The sequence below is a fragment of the Colossoma macropomum genome, unplaced genomic scaffold (assembly GCF_904425465.1).
Source record: "Colossoma macropomum unplaced genomic scaffold, Colossoma_macropomum, whole genome shotgun sequence".
NCBI lineage: Eukaryota > Metazoa > Chordata > Actinopteri > Characiformes > Serrasalmidae > Colossoma > Colossoma macropomum.
The window spans coordinates 20,179,685-20,200,291 of NW_023494800.1; the positions used below are offsets into that span (position 1 = coordinate 20,179,685).

Genomic DNA, 20,607 nt, shown 5'->3' on the forward strand with positions numbered 1-20,607 from the left:
GACAGTTGTTCAGTCTGCTAGGATAAGCTAGCCAGACAGTCGTTCAGTCTGCTAGGATAAGCTGGCCAGACAGTCATTCAGTCTGCTAGGATAAGCTAGCCAGAGAGTCGTTCAGTCTGCTTGGATAAGCTAGCCAAACAGTCGTTCAGTCTGCTAGGATAAACTAGCCAGACAGTCGTTCAGTCTGCTAGGATAAGCTAGCCAGACAGTCGTTCAGTCTGCTTGGATAAGCTAGCCAGAGAGTCGTTCAGTCTGCTTGGATAAGCTAGCCAGAGAGTCGTTCAGTCTGCTTGGATAAGCTAGCCAAACAGTCATTCAGTCTGCTAGGATAAGCTAGCCAGAGAGTCGTTCAGTCTGCTAGGATAAGCTAGCCAGAGAGTCGTTCAGTCTGCTAGGATAGGCTAGCCAGACTGTTATTCAGTCTGCTAGGATAAGCTGGTTAGACATACTCAGATGTACTGAGTTTGAAAATTAATATTCCTTAAAAGAATAAAGAGAGAAATCACATGGGTCTCAAAAGTGATTTATTGGACCAGTGTGGCTGTTAGTATCATTATAGTCATCAGTCCAAGTTTTATGCTTCTTTATAAATTAAAATATAAATGTGTTGCTGTGTTCACTTTAGTCACTAATTAACAAGCTAGCATTATAGCCCATGTAGGACAATGTCAGGAAAAGAATAACAGCAAACAGTGTCTCTGTGGATGGATGATACCACTGGTTTTCTTTTTGATCCAATACCAAGTAACACCAATACTAATACCTAGACACCAATATTTTTAAATCTTATAGTGCGCATAAAATTAGGAATTTGTTTTCTACAGAGGAAACCAGTAAGCTGGCATTGAAGGCATTAAAAAGCAGATTTCAAAGACATTAAAATAAATAAATACCATATAAACTGACTGTTAATAGAGTTACATAACTCCAAATTATGTGGTGTTCTGCCTTTAGTATTGATCCACCCATCCACCCCTAGAAAGCGTTCCTGTTCAGCAGCTTGTGCACCTGCATGTCATTCATAGTTTTTTTTCTTTGCAGCTTCTGCTCTGCATTGTCTGTTTATGCAAGCAGTTACACAGTAGCATCATGTTTAGGGTGTTATTTGTTATCATTTATCTGATGATGACCTGATTAATGGATTAGCTAATAATCTACTGTGGTGATAACGGTGCTGTTTGTACTCAGATGTGGTGGACAGTCCAGCACAGAGTCTCTCATACAGGTCCAACTGGAAACTCAGAGTCAGGCTTAATAGTAGTACCTAAAATCAGTATAACTAATGAAATTTATATGTAACTGCACTTACATAATTCATCCTCATATACGCTGCTTATGTAAAATAAGTCCTTTCTTTCTCAACACTTTTGAAGAAGTATCTACACATCCTGTTTCATGATGACTGTCAGAAATAAGTTTTGGCACCATGTAGCACTGAAGTTACAACTCACAAAAAACAAGCAAACAAACGAGACCATTACAAAGGACAGAGCGAAAGGCAAATACTGACGTGTGTTAATTTATTACAAAACACAAGACACCGACAATATCTTAAAATACCCCTATATTCCTGTGGTGTTTTAGTGTTTGCCTTTTCATCACAGTGATTCAATATGAACAAATTGCTGAAATATAGTCACTACTGCTGAACTATGGAGCTTTACAAAAAAGAGAACAGCACACAGAGACATTCACAATCATTAGACTGAAACCCACACACAAAAAGAAAAAAAACAAATAATATTAATAAACATCAGCAAATTGAGTAAAAAATAGAATTTAATCTTTTAAATACAATATTTTTAAAATACAAACATTGATTTGTTCTTTACCTTATTATAAGCTTCATTATTTCTATGGATTGTTATCACTGTTATTACTGCTGAGGTTCGATTTACAGTATGTCACTATACAGAGAAATGTGAAAACATAGTTTTGGTAAATTCTTGTATTGCTCATTTACATAAATATACACAGACACACTAACAGCTACCCATGACCTTAAATGATCTCTAAACCATGTGAGGATCCAAAATCTCATCTAATGTCGACAATGACAAAATGGCATCATATAATGCTGACAGTTATGAAAACACTACTGTTATATCATTATTATAGTTGCTATAATTATCATTAATAATATAAGAATTATTGACACAAACATTGACATTTTTACAACTTTCTTTGAATGGACCCAGACATCCATGGTTATGTACACAGTCTGTGACATCCCAAGAACCACTGACAGAGAGACACATTTATCCCTGTGTACAAAAGAGCAGAAAAAACATTGACAACTTATTAAACAAACCACAGAGCATTTTAGTGTTGATTTGCTCGGGTACAGCAACTTGAAACAATGATACGTGTTACTGAAGTCCAGCCAGCGTTCAGCCAGTTAGCAGAAGTGGTGACATTAGTGAGGGACAGGAAGGGAAAAAATGTAATAACTTGAGTGTTCAACACTGCCTATACTGAGGGCCTGAAATCTGCATAACTGTACTATTAGCTCACATAAAAAGACATTATATTATTATTTCCCTGGCTTTCGCTTTTATTTACTTCAGTTAGTATTCACAGATAACTGGAAAGCTTTGTTAAAAAAATTACGAAGAGGGAAAAGAAACCAAGACCAAACAAATTCAACAGAAAAACTAACATTTTACAACACTCAACCAAACGGATTGCTTTATTTCAGTACCAAACCTGAGGCCATGTGTAACATTATACTGAAAGTCTATGTTCAAGTCAGCCAAAACAACAAACCACAAACGAGAAAAGAAGCTCATGTTAGCGGATCAAAATTTCAAGCACCTATTAGACTGTTTCCCAAGGGCTGGTTATTCTCAGAACAAGACTAAGCTTACTGCTGACTTTGATTTAGGTCATATTAATAGAGATTTCCTTATGAAAGTTCAACTGCTGCAGAACGGTCTGTGTACAGGATGCCACTTCCTTTATACCTGCAGTAAGCGTAATTTGTACCATTCTCAATGAGCACATACAGTCATTACTACAAACATACGGTGAAAAGCACCCTGAAGACACATTGTAATCTCACAGAGGTCTGAAAACTGTTGATCAGTGGTTGGATTTTATTATGTATTCTGCCTTGGCCTGGACGGCAATTGGCTTTTCTTCCTCCTCTTGAGTTTTCAAATGCAAACAATAAATAAAAAAGGTAGCAGAGTTGTAGGGCTCTGAACATGATTGCATATAATACGAGACAAACGTCTGCAAACAACCTAAAAACGGCTCTAAAAACAGCAGTGAAACCAACCAAAACGTCAAACAATATTTTAAAAAAATGGTCTCGGGCTGAGAGGGCTCGTTTATTGACCACGTATTGTGAGGCTCTTCATGTTGTATCAAATGTAGCTCTCAGCCAATGAGGCTGGCAGTTCAGTCACACAGCACACATCCTCCTGGTTCAAGCTGTCCAATGACGGCCATCTACTACGTCCATGTCTGTGGCGAGGGTTTAAGTTCGTTTTTTTCTCAGAAAACGGATCCATTCCTTATCAAGTCTCTCCAGGGATTCAGGATGCAGAAGCGATGTTTGCGTTTTAGCAGAACGACTCAAACAGCGAAGAGCAGTCTCAACGCTGGCTCCTGCACCGGCGGCCAGTGTAATGTGGTATTGGTCACCTGAAGAACATCAAGTCCAACCGTGAGCTTTTGCTTTGAGGATGAGCTCTTGCTCAGTCCTTTCAAGTGGATTACAAAAGAAAAAAGAAAAAATATCTCTCTCCCCGTCAGCAGGCCCGAAGCACGGAGCCAGCTGGCCTACAGGGGCTGAGGTTGCTCTTTTTACCCTGATCTAAATGCACCATCATCAATTAACTCTGACACAGCACACACCCTGCGCAGAAACACACACTCGCACACATACAAAGATGTTCTGGTGGGTAATCTATGGAACAAATTTGTAAAATCTACAAAGAGTGCACTACTCTGTACTCTAAGAATGGTGTTCTATTTGATAGCATTCCCTTTGTTTACCCCTTGCCTTTGCTGTGCAACTGCACTATTAAATTTCAAATGAACAAAAGGCTTGACCGAGACAAGTCAACAATGCCCCCTCTGCAGAGACAAATGGATGACTTGTTGCACTTTGCTGAGTGAAATCATACATATTGCTTTAAAATATATTGCATGTTAGAACACATACGATATTTCTGGTAGTGTCAGACGTGCCACTGTATTCAGTGTTAACCTCTTTTCATTTGTTGCAGCTGAATGTATATTTTATAACACTTCTCTGTCTGCACACAGTCCACTCTGCAGATGTTAGTATTCCTTTACATGTCTTGCATATTTCTAACCACAAAGAAATGTAGCAGGGTGAATTAAGATAGCACTTTCATGTATCGGCAAGTACTTCTAAACTGCTGCGCAATCTGACTACACCTAGATAAGAGAGAGCAGAGAGGGACTGGAAGTAGGTTAAACATGGCTCTTTTTACATGGTCGCCTGCAATGATAAGTATTTTCAGTTATGTTGTGTTTTCTATGGCTATTGTTTCAGTAGGGGGAGCTATTCATGACCACTTGATTCCCTTGAAATCTGCCATACTACCATAAAGAAAGAGGCTGAGAAGGAGGTTTCCTTCATCCATAACACATCCTTAAACACATCATTGCCCCTAAGGTTAACAGTGATGGAGGGTCCTGTATAAATTTCCGTTGATAAAATCTGAAGGAAGCTGCATGATAAGGGTAACTATTAACATGGTGACCAGTTCCAATGACTCTGATATCTCTTTAGAGCACAATTATTATTCCCACATGGTACCTCAATCCAGTATCAAACAAGTGTTGTGGTTTAAGAAATCAGTCCAATTTCGCCTTCAACACAATTTAAATCCAAAGAGGACATCCATGGCTGACAACCATTCAGTTTAAGTACCTCAAGTTATGCATGACCCCTCAAAGCTACAAATTTCACACATGAATCCTTTTTGAAAAGACTTTTGCCCTTCAGCTCTTCTATGAAAAGAAACATCCCTCTTTTCGCCTTTCAGCCCTTGCGCTTTCTTTTAACAACAAAAAAAGCTCATCTTAAAAATGACTAGTCATGCCTTCTACTGTTGAGTCTCTTCCTCACTCTTTCACTAATCCATTCTTCGTCTCCTTCCTCGCTAAGGTGAGTCCATCATGGCTTCCAGCATCTCCAGGAAGAGTTTGTGCATGGGAACTCCTCCACGGGTCTTGATGCTGTAGAAGGTAGTGAGGGCGCGGTTGGCCGTCTGTCGGAGGAGGGGCAGTGTGAGGAGGAGGCGGCCGGCTCGTTGCGGGTCATCAGGACGCTGCTGCACCTCCAACTCCAACAGAGCCTGGTGAAGAAGATCCCTCAGTTTCTGAACAGCCTCTATGTCCTCAATGTAGACTGAGTCTGAGAAAAATAAATACAGAGGTGAAGAAAGAAAGATTTAACATCTTTACTGTTACAAAGTAGTGAAACTATAGCACTGATCATCACAGATCAAACAGAAGATGAGCTAAAATCTGTACTTCCTTTAAACAAACTGAAAACCAGCTGAGGATAATCATCAACATGACGGTATCCCCATCTGTACAGTATTAGTGAATGAAAGTATCTGGGACCTGAAGTGTGTGGTGGGTTCGCAAAAAAATCAGCCATATGTGGGGCAAAGGAAGTTGTTGTTATGTGTGCACACAAAACTGTGGGAGATCATGGGCTCTTAACTATATTGAAAGCAATCACATGTGACTCCTAGTATTTGCATAACAAATAGAGTGGCTTTGGGTTAAGCAGCATTAGGGATTGAGTTGACTGTTTACAGTAATCGACACTGTCCTGGGGCTCTCACGCTCCTATACTATCAGCTAAAGGTGAAATAGCCAATGAGGAGCTTGCTTTCTACAACACATTTACAAAACAGGACTGATACGGGTCTGATTCATGATACAAAATGGCTGATCCTTCCACAGTGTAAGATAAAAATCACTGAAAAATAGAAAAACATCATTCTCAGGTCCTGGAGGTTCATAATATACATCATGAATAGATTAGTACAGTTTTGCATGATATGCTAAAAGTCTAGTGCTCTAAATTTTGAAGTCTTTGCTTCTTTTTTTAATTAGACTACAACGTTGAGGTATTTTGTTTACGGGTAAATCAATGCATGCCAACAGTGTGAGGCAAATTAAGCTGTACTGTATTTCCCCGTCTCACTGTTAATCCTCCTTTCATAGCAAGCTGAATGAAGCCATGTTCCAACTATGGACTGAATTTGAAAATAAATATGTTATTAAGCACTAACAGTATTTTTTGTGTTCAATTCAATGACCTTTTTTTGCCATAGTAATGTTTTGGTACTGAGCATTCTAACATTACACTTGGTATCTTGGTAAAATCATTGAGAACTGTAGTTTAGTGCTTTCCCTGCTTTGTTACATGTGATTGACCCCAAAGTTAATCACCAAGTTAAATCTCGTGTGTATTGGGAAAACACCACTTCATGAAACGTTGCAGCCGTTCATTATCTTAGATTAAGAATCCTGGCTAAGGTTAAGTTCCAGTGGTCAAGCTGCTCACCTGAGTTAGTGAGAGCAATGGCTTTGAGCATGACAAACTCCTCACGGTCCAACTGCAGAGCCCTGAAGCGCCGTGCCAGTTGACAGATGGCAGCGTTGAGCTCAGTCAGGCCGGCCACACGCGACATTTCCTCATCCAGCACAAAGTCCTCAGCAAACACCACCTCGTCCTCACAGCCCAGAGAACGGTAGGCCACCCCAAGCACCAGCACCTCCAGCCACACAGACTGCAGCACTGACATCTGGTCAGCCAGTGACAGAGAGAGGAAACCTGCACAGCACACAGAGAGAGAGAGACAGTAAGAGTATGTATTTAACATCTTCATTCAATCAATGCAGTCAAAATACTAACACTAATTGTTAAAAATTCAATAACACAAATTAATCTAAAATCTATCCCACTTTTTACAGTTTTACACTGTCCACAAGCCTATAATACATGTATTCAACTTTTAGACATATAAACTGATTTTGAGAGAGACAAAAAAGGAAAGTGTATGTTATAAGTGACTAAAAGCATGTGGGACCTGGAAGGCAGAGCTACAATAATACTCCTTAATTTAAAACACTCTTCAAAATAGCCTGGAACTGACAAAAGTCAGTGAGCTCAGGTCCTGCGCAAAGAGTCAGAGAAAACCTCACTGTGGCTCTGGACAGCAATTAGGTGAAAAACCTCCCACATTCGGTCTTTCACTCTCCACCTCCAGCTCCCCTCTCAATTATAAGGCCTCTTTCCTCCAGGCACCTGTTCTTCTACACTGAGGTGTGTGATTACTCAGCACTTCTCTGCATCTCTCAACAGTGGAGAGCAGAGGGCCATCAAAAGACAAGGGCTGACAAGTTCTCCATTGCTTTTCCCAGCTGGTCTTTTAACAGCCTTAAAAAATGCTACCTTATTATCTTCACATTTGGAATCTAGACCCTTCTTTCACCTCTCTATCCCTCCCTCGGGTGGTCCCTCCCCCAAGCCCTTGAGTTCTCCTCTCTCACCAGGGACATGCTTTGCCCAGCCGATGATGACGACAAGCTCACGGTCAGCCAGGTCACACAGGGTGGTGAGGGTGCGCTGGGCTGTGTCTGGCTGCAGGGGGTCTGGCATGGCAAACAGCTTCTCAGGCTCTGCCACGAGCAGGTGGGAGACAATGATGCTGGGAGAGCCTATAAATCACATGTAACATATAACAGACTCTTATAAAGGGATATAAAACCAAAAAACATATGGGCAAAAAAATTAGGCTTTAACATAAGAAGTAATACTGTTTTTAGCTATGCAAAGTACTTTTGTCCGTTTCTATAGTTAACAGTATGTCATGCAGTGTCATAAACAACATAATCAAGCTTCTGTGAGATTACTCAACAACATGACGTAGCTGGAGGCAAGCGTAGATGAAATAGACATGTGGGTTGCACAATGTTTGTTGGTGGGGAATATGCTTGAGCATACAGAAGATTTTTTTTACATATCTATATGCATATTCCACCCCTGTGAAATCTTTTGTGATATTTCACCTTTCTCTCCCTCTTTCTTTATAGGTATTGGGGCACTCTGATACGTGGCATTCTCCACTTCTGGCCGTCTCTTGTACTTCTGTCTCCCCCCTCTCACTCGGTCTAGACGGACTCCTGCAGACGCAACATGCCAATCATTTATTTCACTTTCAAGTAGGATTTGGCTCTGCAAAATTTATTCACTTTGATGTGAATACTGCACCAAGGGCATCGTCTGCTTGACATACAGCACAGATACTGGGCCAAGGGCATTGTCCTTTCCACTCACCTTCTTTGAGCATGCCCACTTTGAGGCACTTTGTGAAGCGGCACGCCTGGCAGGCCTTCCTGCGCCTCTTGGTGATCTCACACACGTTGGACGCTGGACAGCTGTACTCAATGTTGCCTGAGAAGGGAATGGCAGGTGGAGGGGGCAAGGATAAATATAAACACCAGAGTTCAAGGATTCATTATAGTTCCCCTCTTTTACCTACAAGTCCAGCTCATTGGTTACCTTGTCACAAAGCGATATTAAGGATATCCCCTCTAAGTTGACAAGTTAACTAAAAAGTTGTAGTGTTCTTGGTTGACCTTTCTGTCAGTCTACTAACTGAATTTATTTCTTTATTTTTATGTATAAACTTGTGTACAAAAATACTGTTTTAAACTTACAGTACCATATATAATGAGTGGGTGATATGGCAGAAATATCATACCACATTACACGACAATTTCACAATACACAATACACATCTCAATTTTTTAATACACAAACAAAATGCACCAGTAGTGCCACTTTTAAAAACTGCCATCATAAACAGACAAAAAAACAAAAAAACTGCCCACTTCTACAGTATAAATAATTTTAGGAACATATTACTGATCTGAAGAGCAAGGCAAATGGAACACAGAGAAAAGGAAAGGGCATGGAGGGATTAATTATTCAAATACAATTTTAAAAGTCAAAAAACAGGCCTTTGACCACCAAAGTCCTTAGCTGGAGACAGCCCTAGTAAATAGCAGGGATGTGCAAGGAGTGCCAATTGAGGTCCCAGTATCTGTATACTGAAATCACTATTCGTCGGTATTCATTCCATTGATAGAGAAAATATACAACCTTTCAGTGGAATGCAATAGCTTTGCTTGTGTTTTCAAGTAAGTATGCTATATAAGTAGGCCTGGCTACTACTCTAGCTGATGATATCTAGGTCCAGAAACAAAGAAAAATATATTTCTCTCACAAAAAAAAATTCCACTGAACAGAAAATTCCTCTCTTACCTGATGAGAGATGAGTTCTCATCAGCATTCAACCTAGCTTGCTCTGTTAGCTTATTAGATTATCTGAAGACGAATCCTCCATTACTCTTCCAAAACGAAAACATATTGATTTCCCTCGGCTATTTGAATAACTTTCATTTGAATTGGCTATTTGAGTATTTGTCAGTGTGCTGCCATATTTTGGTGTAGTACCAGTGGTTTTACCTAAAGAACAAAGCTTACAGCCCTACACTTTTTTCCACTGTTTTCCTGTCCTGTGGTTAACCAGATAGATATATGTGGTTAACCATGAACTCTTTCAGATACTTCATCCATCCATCCATCATCTAAACCGCTTATCCTTCTGGGTCGCGGTGGGGTGCTGGAGCCTATCCCAGCTGTCATTGGGCGGAAGGCAGGATACACCCTGGACAGGTCGCCAGTCCATCGCAGGGCAGACAGACAGACATACACAATCACACACACATTCACACCTAGGGGCAATTTTAGCACGTCCAATTAGCCTGACTGCATGTTTTTGGACTGTGGGAGGAAACCGGAGTACCCGGAGGAAACCCACGCAGACACGGGGAGAACAGGCAAACTCCACACAGAAATGACCCTGGTCACCCGGCCGGGAATCGAACCCAGGCCATTCTTGCTGTGAGGCGACAGCGCTACCCACTGTGCCACCGTGCCGCCCCTTACAGATACTTGAATACCTAAATTAGCCTGAATGCACATCCTCAGTTAAGCAGCATACTAAACTGGCTTGTTAAAAGACAGGTGTGCTCACCCTGGATGGTCCTCTTAAAGAAGGCCTTGCAGGCTTCGCATGAGGCTACGCCGTAGTGGTAGCCCGATGCCACGTCTCCACACACCAGGCACAGCCTCTTGGGGAGGGTGCTGAGGGCGTACTTGCAGCGGCCACCCCCACTGCCCGTTGAGCCTTCGTCCGCTGCGTCTGCCCCATCCTCTTTGAAGTGGCATCGGAGGGCTGGGCTGTATGTGGGTGAGGAGTAGCGTCCAGCGCCGTCCCCCCGAGCACCTCCTCCACCGCTTTGCGAGGAGTCTGAGGAGGCGCCACCCGGACTGGTCCTGCCCCCGCCGCCTCCGCCCTCCGGACTGCTGGGCTCTGCCTTTATGTGCAGATCAGAGCGCCGCTCTCTGGAAGACATGATACCTGTGGAGGGTGAGAGGGAGACAGAGACAGAAGTGAGGCTCTAAGCAAGTAGAAGGAGCTTATTATCATAAATCTTTGTCTACACCTCAGTATCAATGAAAAGACAGTTACAAAAGAGGAGGCAACAAAGGATGACAAATAGTTTTCTTATGGTAGTGCAGGTTAACTTCTGACTTTTTATTCAGCTATTAGTCCTAGGACTTATTACACAGTAACTACTATGAATTATGCTGTAACTATTATAAAACCAATATGTTATGCAGCCATATGCAATTGAAGTACGGGTACACAGGCCCTTAAGGATGTTGAATTCTATTTCAAGAAATCTTGGAAGGATTACAGCACAACGAAACATATATTGAAGAGATCTGAGTGACCATTCACCTGTGTGTTCACTGCAGCTTCCACAGCAGTGCTTAATGGATGTTTAAAGGGATTAAGACTAGAGAGTCATTCAAATTATAACTGGGATCTAACAGAAATCTGTGTGTGCAGAACAGACTGAATTCTGCACTGAGTCGGCCCATAATCCCAACACTTTGGCCTCCGCCCACACCAGATTAGGGTCATTAATCCAGGGGAGAGGAGAGACAATCCTCTAATTATACCTCTAGAAGGAGAGACCTGACAGAGACAGGCAGTCTCCCAGCCACTCTACCAGACCCACAGTTCGTCCTTCCTCAGAGACACTGCTGATCTTTCACTTTCTAAACTGTTAGCAAAGACATTACTAAATACAATATTACACAAGACATATAACAATTGCCAAATAGGGAGTACTGCTTTGATAGCAGTTCCTAATGAGAGCTGGAGCCACGTTAAACGGGGATGTGTCGACTCCTGGGCGCCATTGGTATTGGGCTGTTTACATACTTTCCAAAGCCCAAAGAAGACAATGGAGTTTAGCCCCTTCTAACTTCAAGCCATTCAATAATACATATGTATCATCATTAACTTTCACTATTAGCCATCAAAGGCATTCAAATGCATTCAAACCACTATCATGTATTCTGGCATCCACATACTAAAAACAGTAGGCCCTTCTGAGGCTTTTGCTTGAAGGTCTGATAAGGCATGTGTTTTAAAAGAGCAATAAACCTATTGTGGCTTATTGCTTTTATAAAACAGTGAGAAAACACAATCTGACAAAATAAACCAACATTTAAATAATATTTATTATAATAATTGTTATAAACTCCACTAATGGTTGCCAAGCAAAATAACAGTCAAAGAGTATTCCAAGGGCAACACAACTTCTTTTTAATAATCTGCTGTATTAATACAGAATTTAACTGATGTGTACAGCCATTTGTTTTTTTAATAAAGTGTATTAAAATGACTATGAAAATTACACATTTAAAAATCTTATTCAAAAATAATTTTGGCTCATCTTAAACCCAAAGCACTTGACAGAATACACTTCTAGCACTTCAGTGAGCTGCAATTGTATGTTGCCCTGGCTTTCCGACCCCATGTTAATCCCAGTTAGCAACAGTAGATGATACTACACTTTCAAAAAACTCAAAAGTAGTAATATGTGTTTTCAGAAACCTGTTTGTGAAAATGAGCAAACATGGGGATACACCACGCTGCTATCTATGTCAAATGGTAGGCATGGTAATCATCTAAAGGCAACACTAAATTTGCTGGTCAAGATGTTTTCCAACATGATCTCCCACTGAACCATATCAGTCATATCAGAAAGTAGGCTGCTTTTGCTAATCTAACCACAGCAATGCACAGTAACATCCTGGTTGCAAAGTGAATGGTGTCTATACACCATTCACTTTGCTATGTAGTTTGAAGCCAGTAGCAAAAGGCCTAAGCCCACAGTACTGAAATAAGGAGATCACTGATGACGAATTTGATGAGACAGAAGAACTGACAACAGGTGTCCTCAGAGTCACCTGTAGTGCATACATACACACAGATTGAGATACATGTAGAGAGACATGGGGGGGAGTGGAGAGGTTCATGGAAAGCTGAGAGAGCTGTAGTCCCCTCCTTCCCCTGATCTCCAGTGAAATGGTGTAACTCTCAGCAGTGTACAGAGTGTAACCATGGCCCAATGCCTCGAGTTAGCCGAACACTCTGGCCTACAATCTGAGTTCCATCACTTGCGCAACTTCTGAACTTTGACATTACACCCTACTCCCCCCTCCCTTCACACCCAAACCTGAGCAAGAGACATTATACTTTATTGTCATGGAGGCACATGAGCTCAAACACAGTGGGGAGCAAACTGTGCTTTCTAGTAAAGTCCACTACTTCATCAACGTTTTAAGGAGACAACACAAGAGAATTTCTTACCATATCCCTCCCTGCATAAAATCTACAGTAATACTACAGGATTCCTATAAGGATTCTTACACAGAACTCCTGTAAGTATCTTATAATACATTTAGACGATTACTACAGTTCACTGTACATAAAACTAAACAAGTATTACAGATGACTCTAAAACAATCCTACAAGAATATTAAATAAGCTAAAAAATATTATTATAAGTATTTTTCACATTATTACACAAATCTTATAATTTTTTTACAATGTTAGAGATCAATATAACTGTAACTGGACGATAAGGCAGAAAATATTATATAATGACACTTTAAGACATTTTCATGATAGACAGTATGCATCATAATATTTAGTTTTTTTCTGAGATTTAATAAGTTGGAGCAGACAAAATAGAACCTGTAGTGCCGCATATTAAAACAGTATAATAAAAAAAACGTACAACGTCAATGATTTTTATTTAATGTTTTATAAACTGAGCTGCAGTAAATCCTGTTAAACAGGCCTAATTATGCTCACTTTGCAATGAAACGTAGTGACGAAGAGCGTACTGTGACATAATTAACAAAATATCGTTATTCTGCCCAGCCCTAATCTGAGGGCATGTTTATCTTTAACGGCATTAACAGATCCTACGCACAGAATGGCAGAAATCTCCACCGGAATGAAAAAGAAAAACTGAAAACAAAAAGGTGTCAGTCCAGCAGGTTAACTGGGCAGCCTGGAGAGTTCAAGCGAGTCCCACAGAGGTGTCACTTCCACTAACAGGTGATCAAACCCAGCTGACAGACGGTGATTGTTTGCTTAGATATTCAGAGTGGTGGACTAGCTGCCTTTCATGTTAGCTAGCATAGTGTCTTAATCCTGCCCAACACAATAACCTACTGATACAACTGCGTTCACACTAACCTTCACCTGTTCTGAGTCTTCAAATAACCCAGTTGATTGGTCTGTTCTTCCTTTCTGGTGAGGACAGGACCGCAAAAGCAGACAGAGACGCTAACTAGCACGCTAGCAGTCTTCTCCGTCTGCCCCCATTCTCACTCGCACTAGCCACGTTAGCTTAGCATACCGCGACTGCTAACTTACCTCTACCTTGGTTAAGGTAGCCAAGCTCAGCGCTTTTCCTCACCCTTGCCGTTATGGAGACTCGCCTCAGAGGATTATTTTCTCAAGCAGCGAGAAGTTATCCGTTTTTAGCTACGAAAGCCTGACCGTAAATCCTGCTGCCTGACTTGGGTGCATTTTTGAACTTCACTTTTCCCCCACATGGACTCTAAAACGTGTCGTTAGTCATTGGTTGTCTTCAAGAGGGAGGAGAGGAGGAGCAGCTTGAGAAAAGAGCCGGTTTGTCCGTTTTTGTAAGATGTGCCACATGTATTAAAGGGAAAAATAGGAGCCGTTACCAGCTACTCTAGATTGAACACAATTCAGTCACAACAATAGAGCTGACTTATTCAAATAGGTTACTATAAGGTTACAAAGCCTGTGAGAATTATCCCCAGACAATACAGCTCATATGCCCCTTGCTCAATCGAGACTGTGTCATGAGGGCTGCTCAGTCTTTTCCCAGCAGAACCCATCCCTAAACATTGCTGTGGGTTGCTGTGTTATTTGGAGAAAATGCTTACCTTTTTACCTTTGCTTTCAGCTTCTCTTGTGAACAGAGTCCTCGCACTTCGTTTTGATTTCAGATATGTGACAATGGGTCAGTTCACACTGGCCATCAGGAACCCTGTAAGATACCACAGCGAATTTGTTAAAAGAAAACTGAATGGGTGACACTGCAAAATCTATCTAGAACAGAATTAAAGGCTAATTCTACAGATGTTTAGAAAAAAATCTGTATAATAAAATGTTTAAGGTGTAAACAAAGTCATTTGGAGTGGTTAAAAATGCTCTGCTCTAGAGAAACTTACCGACTCAGAATTGCTAACGATGATGATGATAGGAATCAGATGTCTGAAGCATTTAATGCCTCTAAAAGCTCCCTCACAGAGTTATTACACAAAAGTAACTTTACAGGAGAGGGCAAAAACATTCTTTATTTTTAATGTAAATCAATGTGAAGATTGTTTTTCTTTGGACAGTGATGATATATAATCACTTTATATAATAGCGTTGTTGACATTAAGATCCCAGGTTCCTATTGTCACCACTGTAAAGAAATCAAAGTCAGTATGGTTCCCGTATCATTGTGCATCCCTAGAATCGAGAATGTAACAGTGAAATACTTCAGAGCCCTTTTGATTTAGTATAGCATTTAAACTAATACAAGCAAACTGAGGATATGTGATACGCTTAAGATAGTGAAGCTTCAAGTGATCTGTTGGTGAACTGTTTGCCTTCTTTTGGCTTCATATATACACACATACAAATATAGATTGTATATATTCCCTAGGCAAGGTATGTATTGCTTTAAAAAAGCCATTTCAGTATATGCCCCTATACCTCATGTAGGGCAGAATGAGTGGCTGTCTGATTTTCAGCCATTAATAGGCTGCCTGCCTGTCTGCCTGTCTATCGCACTGTATCTGGCCTGTGTCTTCCCCATCAACACCATTAGTCAGAAAATGCTGACAGATTGGGAAAATATTTCTTTGTCTTTCTCATAGGCAAACATTTGCTGCTTTCGCTCACTGTCATTCACACACTCTCTGCACGCGTAGTGGGGACATACTCTCACACTCACACGTTTCTGTGCACAATACCCCCCCCCTTCCCTGACACATTCCAAAGGTCAAAGTCACATGAGGGCTTGAAGGACAGACGCAGTAACTCTCTATCGCACAGAGAAATGTGCCATTTCACCTGGGTGATAATTTACCAAGTTTAAAGAGATACACAGAACAATGACTTTCAGAACAAAAGCAAAAAGATACAAAAGACATGACTGATATGAACAATAATACACTCAATCATTCATATCTATTTTTAATTTAATAGCTTTTATCTGCTTTTTTACACCTACAAGCTTTGTAGTTTGATGATAATATATGACAAGCAAACAATTGGAATAATGATCTTAAAAGATGGCCTGACCTGGTATGGGGATTTAACTCAGGTGCAACTGCTGATGTACTCAGTTTTATTAAGTGGAAGAGCCTTAAAAGGTTTGTTACCAAATCAACAGTCAGTGTGATTAAGTGAAATGCTAACACAAAAGACCTGCAAACAATGCAAAGATCAAGGAGGTTAAGCAAATGGGCCTAGAGTATTCAACTATGCTAATTTATAGCAGCAACCACATAAGAGATCTTAGGAAAGACATACTAAGATGCAAACTGACTGAATTTAGACCTGTGAAAGGTGTCTTTTTGTATTCCTTATTAATAAGTTACTAGTCATTATTACTTTTGTTATTATTAAATAATACGAAGTATATTATGTAATGATCCACAATAAAGTTGGAAACCTGCTTCTCAACTTTTTTCTCTAGTGACCATTAACAGCCTAAACATGGAATCCTTTACAACAGAACGTGATAATACGATCTCATTCTATTACTGGTTTAAAGAAAGGCAAACAAAGACAAAACACAACCTTTTTTCAAGAGGTGTTATGCATGAAGTGAAGGCACAGTGGCCTAGTGATTGACTGATTGTGTTATCTGAAACCCAGTGTGTAAAACTGATTCACAGCAGAGAGAAATGGAAGATAAATGGAGTTTATTAGACTTTGCGTTTTGGCTACAGTACACATGCAACGTGAGCGTACTGCAAAGATTGCCAAGCAGACTTCAAAAGGTGACCTTGTCAAGTGAGCCCTGACCGGTGAAAGGTTAATTTGTAAAACTGGATTACGACTTCTTAAGAGCAGGGACTCCCTTCTCAGTTCCAGTCCTGTGGGGAGGGCAGTGGCCAGCACTTACTGGATCTGAACCAGTAGTTCAGAGATGGGTGGCACGGCCAAGTTAGGAGGGATAGCAAGCACATGCAGTGCACACAGAATGGGCTACTGATAGGTATCATAAAGTATCTATAATGGAGCTGCATTTCTGTACTCTATTTAGAGGTGTTGGACATTACTGGGCAGAAACGAAAGCTTCTGAACCTGCCGTGACCTCGCTACGTCCCAAACACCCAAGCTGACCACTAAGAGTCAGGCCGTAAATCTCCTACTGACAGAACAGTATTAGAGGTTTGTGTGTATGAAGCCCTGAACATTAGTTTAGCCTCTGTTAACCAAAACACACACTGACTGAGAGTTTAGCTGGTAAAAGTGCAGTTGAAAAGTGGAGTGAAGTGCTCTGAAAGTTGACAGCTAACTGAATCAGGCCAGCACAGAAAGGGAGAAGTGAGCCATGCCCCAGAGAAATGGAAATAAACTTTTTTAAGAGTTCAGCCAGTCAGTAACTACAACAGCTTTGAATACTTGAATGCCGAGTAGCCTCTGATGATCTGACGTGTGGTGGGTTTATTTTCGGACTGCAACCGAAGGCCAATGGGAAATGCGACATGACTGATGTAGTTGGAAAAAAAAACCCCTCAGTGGCTGCCACAATGTTATGGACCAGGATTAGGACAACACGATCAAGGTCAGGCATCAGCAAACTGCTGGCCTACTGCGGACTTTCCTCCCTGCTTTAATGAATGAGCGCTAAGTGCTCTCACACTTCAACCTATGTGGCTGTTGTTATGTAGCTGGGTTTTAACTTCACGTACTGAAGCTCAGACGTTCATAAATCAAAGCTCACTGGTCTGGGGGTGGAGGGGGGTGTTTAAGCTAGCGAGCTATTAAAGCACGTTATCCAATTTACAGAAGAAAGTTAGTTAAGCTTTACTTAGCGGGCATTTGGACTGGATGCCATCAGAATTCTTGATGAACAGCTCACAGGCTGGCGGAGAACCATTGGCCACACAGTCAGGGTGAAGATAACGTGTAGAGAGTAGACTCCATGCACTACGACAGCATTATTATTTAGCATCTCTTACTTACCAGCATTTGTGGGAACACCTCTGGAGACTGTCTGCCAGATATGGAGCTACTGTGACCGCTGACCCCACAACAAAAAACAGCAGTCAATCCAATGATGCGGTTGTCACGAGTTGTGGACCATCACAGCCTACGGTCCGGTTTAGTGAACAGATGCTGAACCGGTCTACTAGGCTAGCGATGTTGAGCAGGACTACTGTAGGCTAGCGGGAGAAAATGCGTGACTTTATCCTAAAAACGGGCTCCAGACACGTCGACACTGCACCATTTAGACAGAGCTAACGCTGCGCCTCGCAACCGCAGGACGTCCGAGCGACCTAGCGACGGATTTTAATCCGTATGTTTCAGGTCATTTGGGTCCTTCCTCCGCCGTTTCTGTTGCTACTGGAAGCTTGAATCTCGTCTTCCGCTGCTACGAGTGAGATCGTGGTTACGTACTGCCTGTCCCTCCGTCTTTCCCCTCCCTCTCCTCCTCCTCCTGCCCTTTTTTCCTGCTCTTTCTCCGTTACGTCCTTCCCAGACCGCGTTGTTTGTTTTCCCCACCCGTATTCACACAAGCCCCGTCCCCCTGCACAACGATTGGTTGTCTGTTTTTCTGAGCCACGATCCGGACAGCTTGCGAGTCATGAACTCTCAGCCAATCCCAGCGCAGGAGGCGGGGCTTTCCTGAATACGGGCGGAAAGGAAACAACGACCCTTCCAGTCCCGCCTGCTTCTCTCGACGTCATCGTCCTGCTGTAATGTCCGTCCTGCCTCACGACTGAGTGCGTTTGATGTGTCCCCATGCAGCTCCTCATGGAAATTGGTTGTGACCGGCGTGCTACTATTTTCAGGGTCTAAATCAAAAGGAGGAAGCTCTGGTAGCCCACAGACCCGTAGCCAGGCGGCCGCCAGGGCTGTTTTTTTGATCATCGTTATGAAATGGCTAGTCACGATTCGTGACTAACGAAATCATGTGGCCTTCGCCTGCGTTTACGACAGATCAGTTACAACAGCGGGCGACGTCTGGCACAACAGTTACAAAAGCTCCAGTGGAACAGGACCGGACAGGCTCTCATTTAGGCCCATGCAGGGACGATTACACTGTCCGCACGTTTGCGTCCATTAGAGCAGCTCTTGTGGGTTAATATGAACGTTCTTGACCTTAAAAATGACTCAATCACAAACTGCCCGGCTTTAATATTTTAGTAGCTATGTGGTCAGAGAAGTGTTCGCAGTGCGTTTGGCGCTGTCGTGGCGCGCCACGCTGCTGTAAAGTCACACATCACTTTAGATGGCATGGAAAAAGTTGTCCTCGGACTCAGACTCTGCTCGGTCTTGTGACTCTCGGCCCAGCGCGCTGCTCTGAGTCAGCTGGTGCGGAGAAAAAAGTTCCAGGCGCAGGGCCAGAGGAGAGGGAAGGAGAAGAAGAGGAAACAGAAGAGGAGAAGAGGGAGAAAGAAGAGACGGGAAGAGAAAAAGACCCTACAGAAACGGGTCCGCAAGCACCGGAAGCTCTCTGCGCTCACTGTGTAGCCCTGTGTTTAGGGAGCTTAGCAGGCTAATGTATCTAAGAAACACAAACACGGTTTAGCCTCTAAGAAGGGACATCTGAAAGCTGAGGTAGGCTACCTAAATCATAGCAGAGCCTAAGTGATTAAGCCTTCCCCCAGCCTTGATAAGAACATAAAAGATGCAGCTCTATACAGCCATAAAGGAGATTAATATGGAGCAGGGAGCGGTGGTGCTGCTAGTGTCATTGAGAATCCACAGGCGACCTTGAATTCAAGGTCACAGCGCACATACTGCATTACAGCTGAGCTCCTGAGGGCTGCAGTCACACACATTGACTTTATGGAGAATAAAAAGAATTATTCACTTTAAAAAAATGATATTAACACAGATTTCCTCTTACCTCGGTTGTAATTGTTCAGCCAAAATATTTTTGGAGTCTGAACTTTGCTCGTTTAGTTTAGCAGTGGGGCTACAAGGCTAATATAATGGAAGTCTCTATCAGCCTAAACTATCTTGGGTGACATGGACTTGCATGACTTGTTAGCTACATTAGCCTCGTAGCTGCTGAAACTAAATTAGCAAACATCATGTACCAAACATCTTGGCTGATCAGCTGTGTTTGGGGTTTGGGGAAAATTGTGTTCACTTGGTTTTTTGCGAATTATTTCTTTAGACACCAGCATATACAATATCAATATACAATATATATATATATATATATATATATATATATATATATATATATATATATATATATATATTAAGTTAAACAGTTTAACAGAGATTAACATTTCTGTGTCTTTCATTTGATGGGGGTGGGGGAGAGGGGCTTTTTGAGTAAATGTGGTTTATGACTTTGCCACAGAAGGTCATGCTGTGCCGGAATGCTGCCCAGGGTCGTGACCCCAACACAGGTGGGAACAGCTACACAAACATTAATGGGCAAAGGGGCCAACTGGAAGCCATCTAAAGGCTGTAGAAGGGTCTATTCATTTGGTGAAGCTCAACATAGGTAACACATACATAAATAGAGAGTCAGTCCATGCAGGAATGCATTAGGAGTGGCTTATTCACATTTAAATGAATCTCATGGTCAATAAAGGTGTATTTTTTAGGTGTACCTTGCTTTAATCCGTAAATTGCCTTTCTTTGCAGCTGTGACTGCTGCTGGGTGTACAGACACATGCTCTGAGAGTAAATACCTGTCTATTTTAAAATATGTGAATATTTAAAAAAAAAGGCACATAAGAGACTTTCTTTTTCTTTGCAGCTGTGACTTTGTTCAACACATGGTCGAATCTTATAATAAGGATGCGCTCTTGATCTGGTAAGGTGCGCATATATATAACCTATTATAAAACTCTGTTATAATGGACTGGTGATCTCCATT

General features: G+C 41.7%; 1 protein-coding gene across 2 annotated transcripts; it reads right to left on the reverse strand.

Moving 5' to 3' along the window:
• Positions 1–1,503: 1,503 nt before the first annotated feature.
• Positions 1,504–18,573, reverse strand: esrra (estrogen-related receptor alpha). Of its 2 annotated transcripts, XM_036587700.1 has the most exons (8): positions 17,727–18,573; positions 14,420–14,523; positions 10,104–10,490; positions 8,339–8,455; positions 8,071–8,184; positions 7,552–7,719; positions 6,563–6,832; positions 1,504–5,395 (listed from the first exon to the last, which is right to left on the reverse strand). In XM_036587700.1, the coding sequence occupies exons 3-8, from the start codon at positions 10,483–10,485 to the stop codon at positions 5,142–5,144; spliced, it is 1,305 nt and encodes a 434-aa protein (XP_036443593.1). In that variant the 5' UTR covers positions 10,486–10,490; positions 14,420–14,523; positions 17,727–18,573; the 3' UTR covers positions 1,504–5,141. The 2 variants fall into 2 exon arrangements, with proteins under 2 accessions (XP_036443593.1, XP_036443594.1); XM_036587701.1 differs by lacking the exons at positions 14,420–14,523; positions 17,727–18,573 and adding an exon at positions 13,878–14,241.
• Between the last annotated feature and the right edge of the window lie 2,034 nt (positions 18,574–20,607).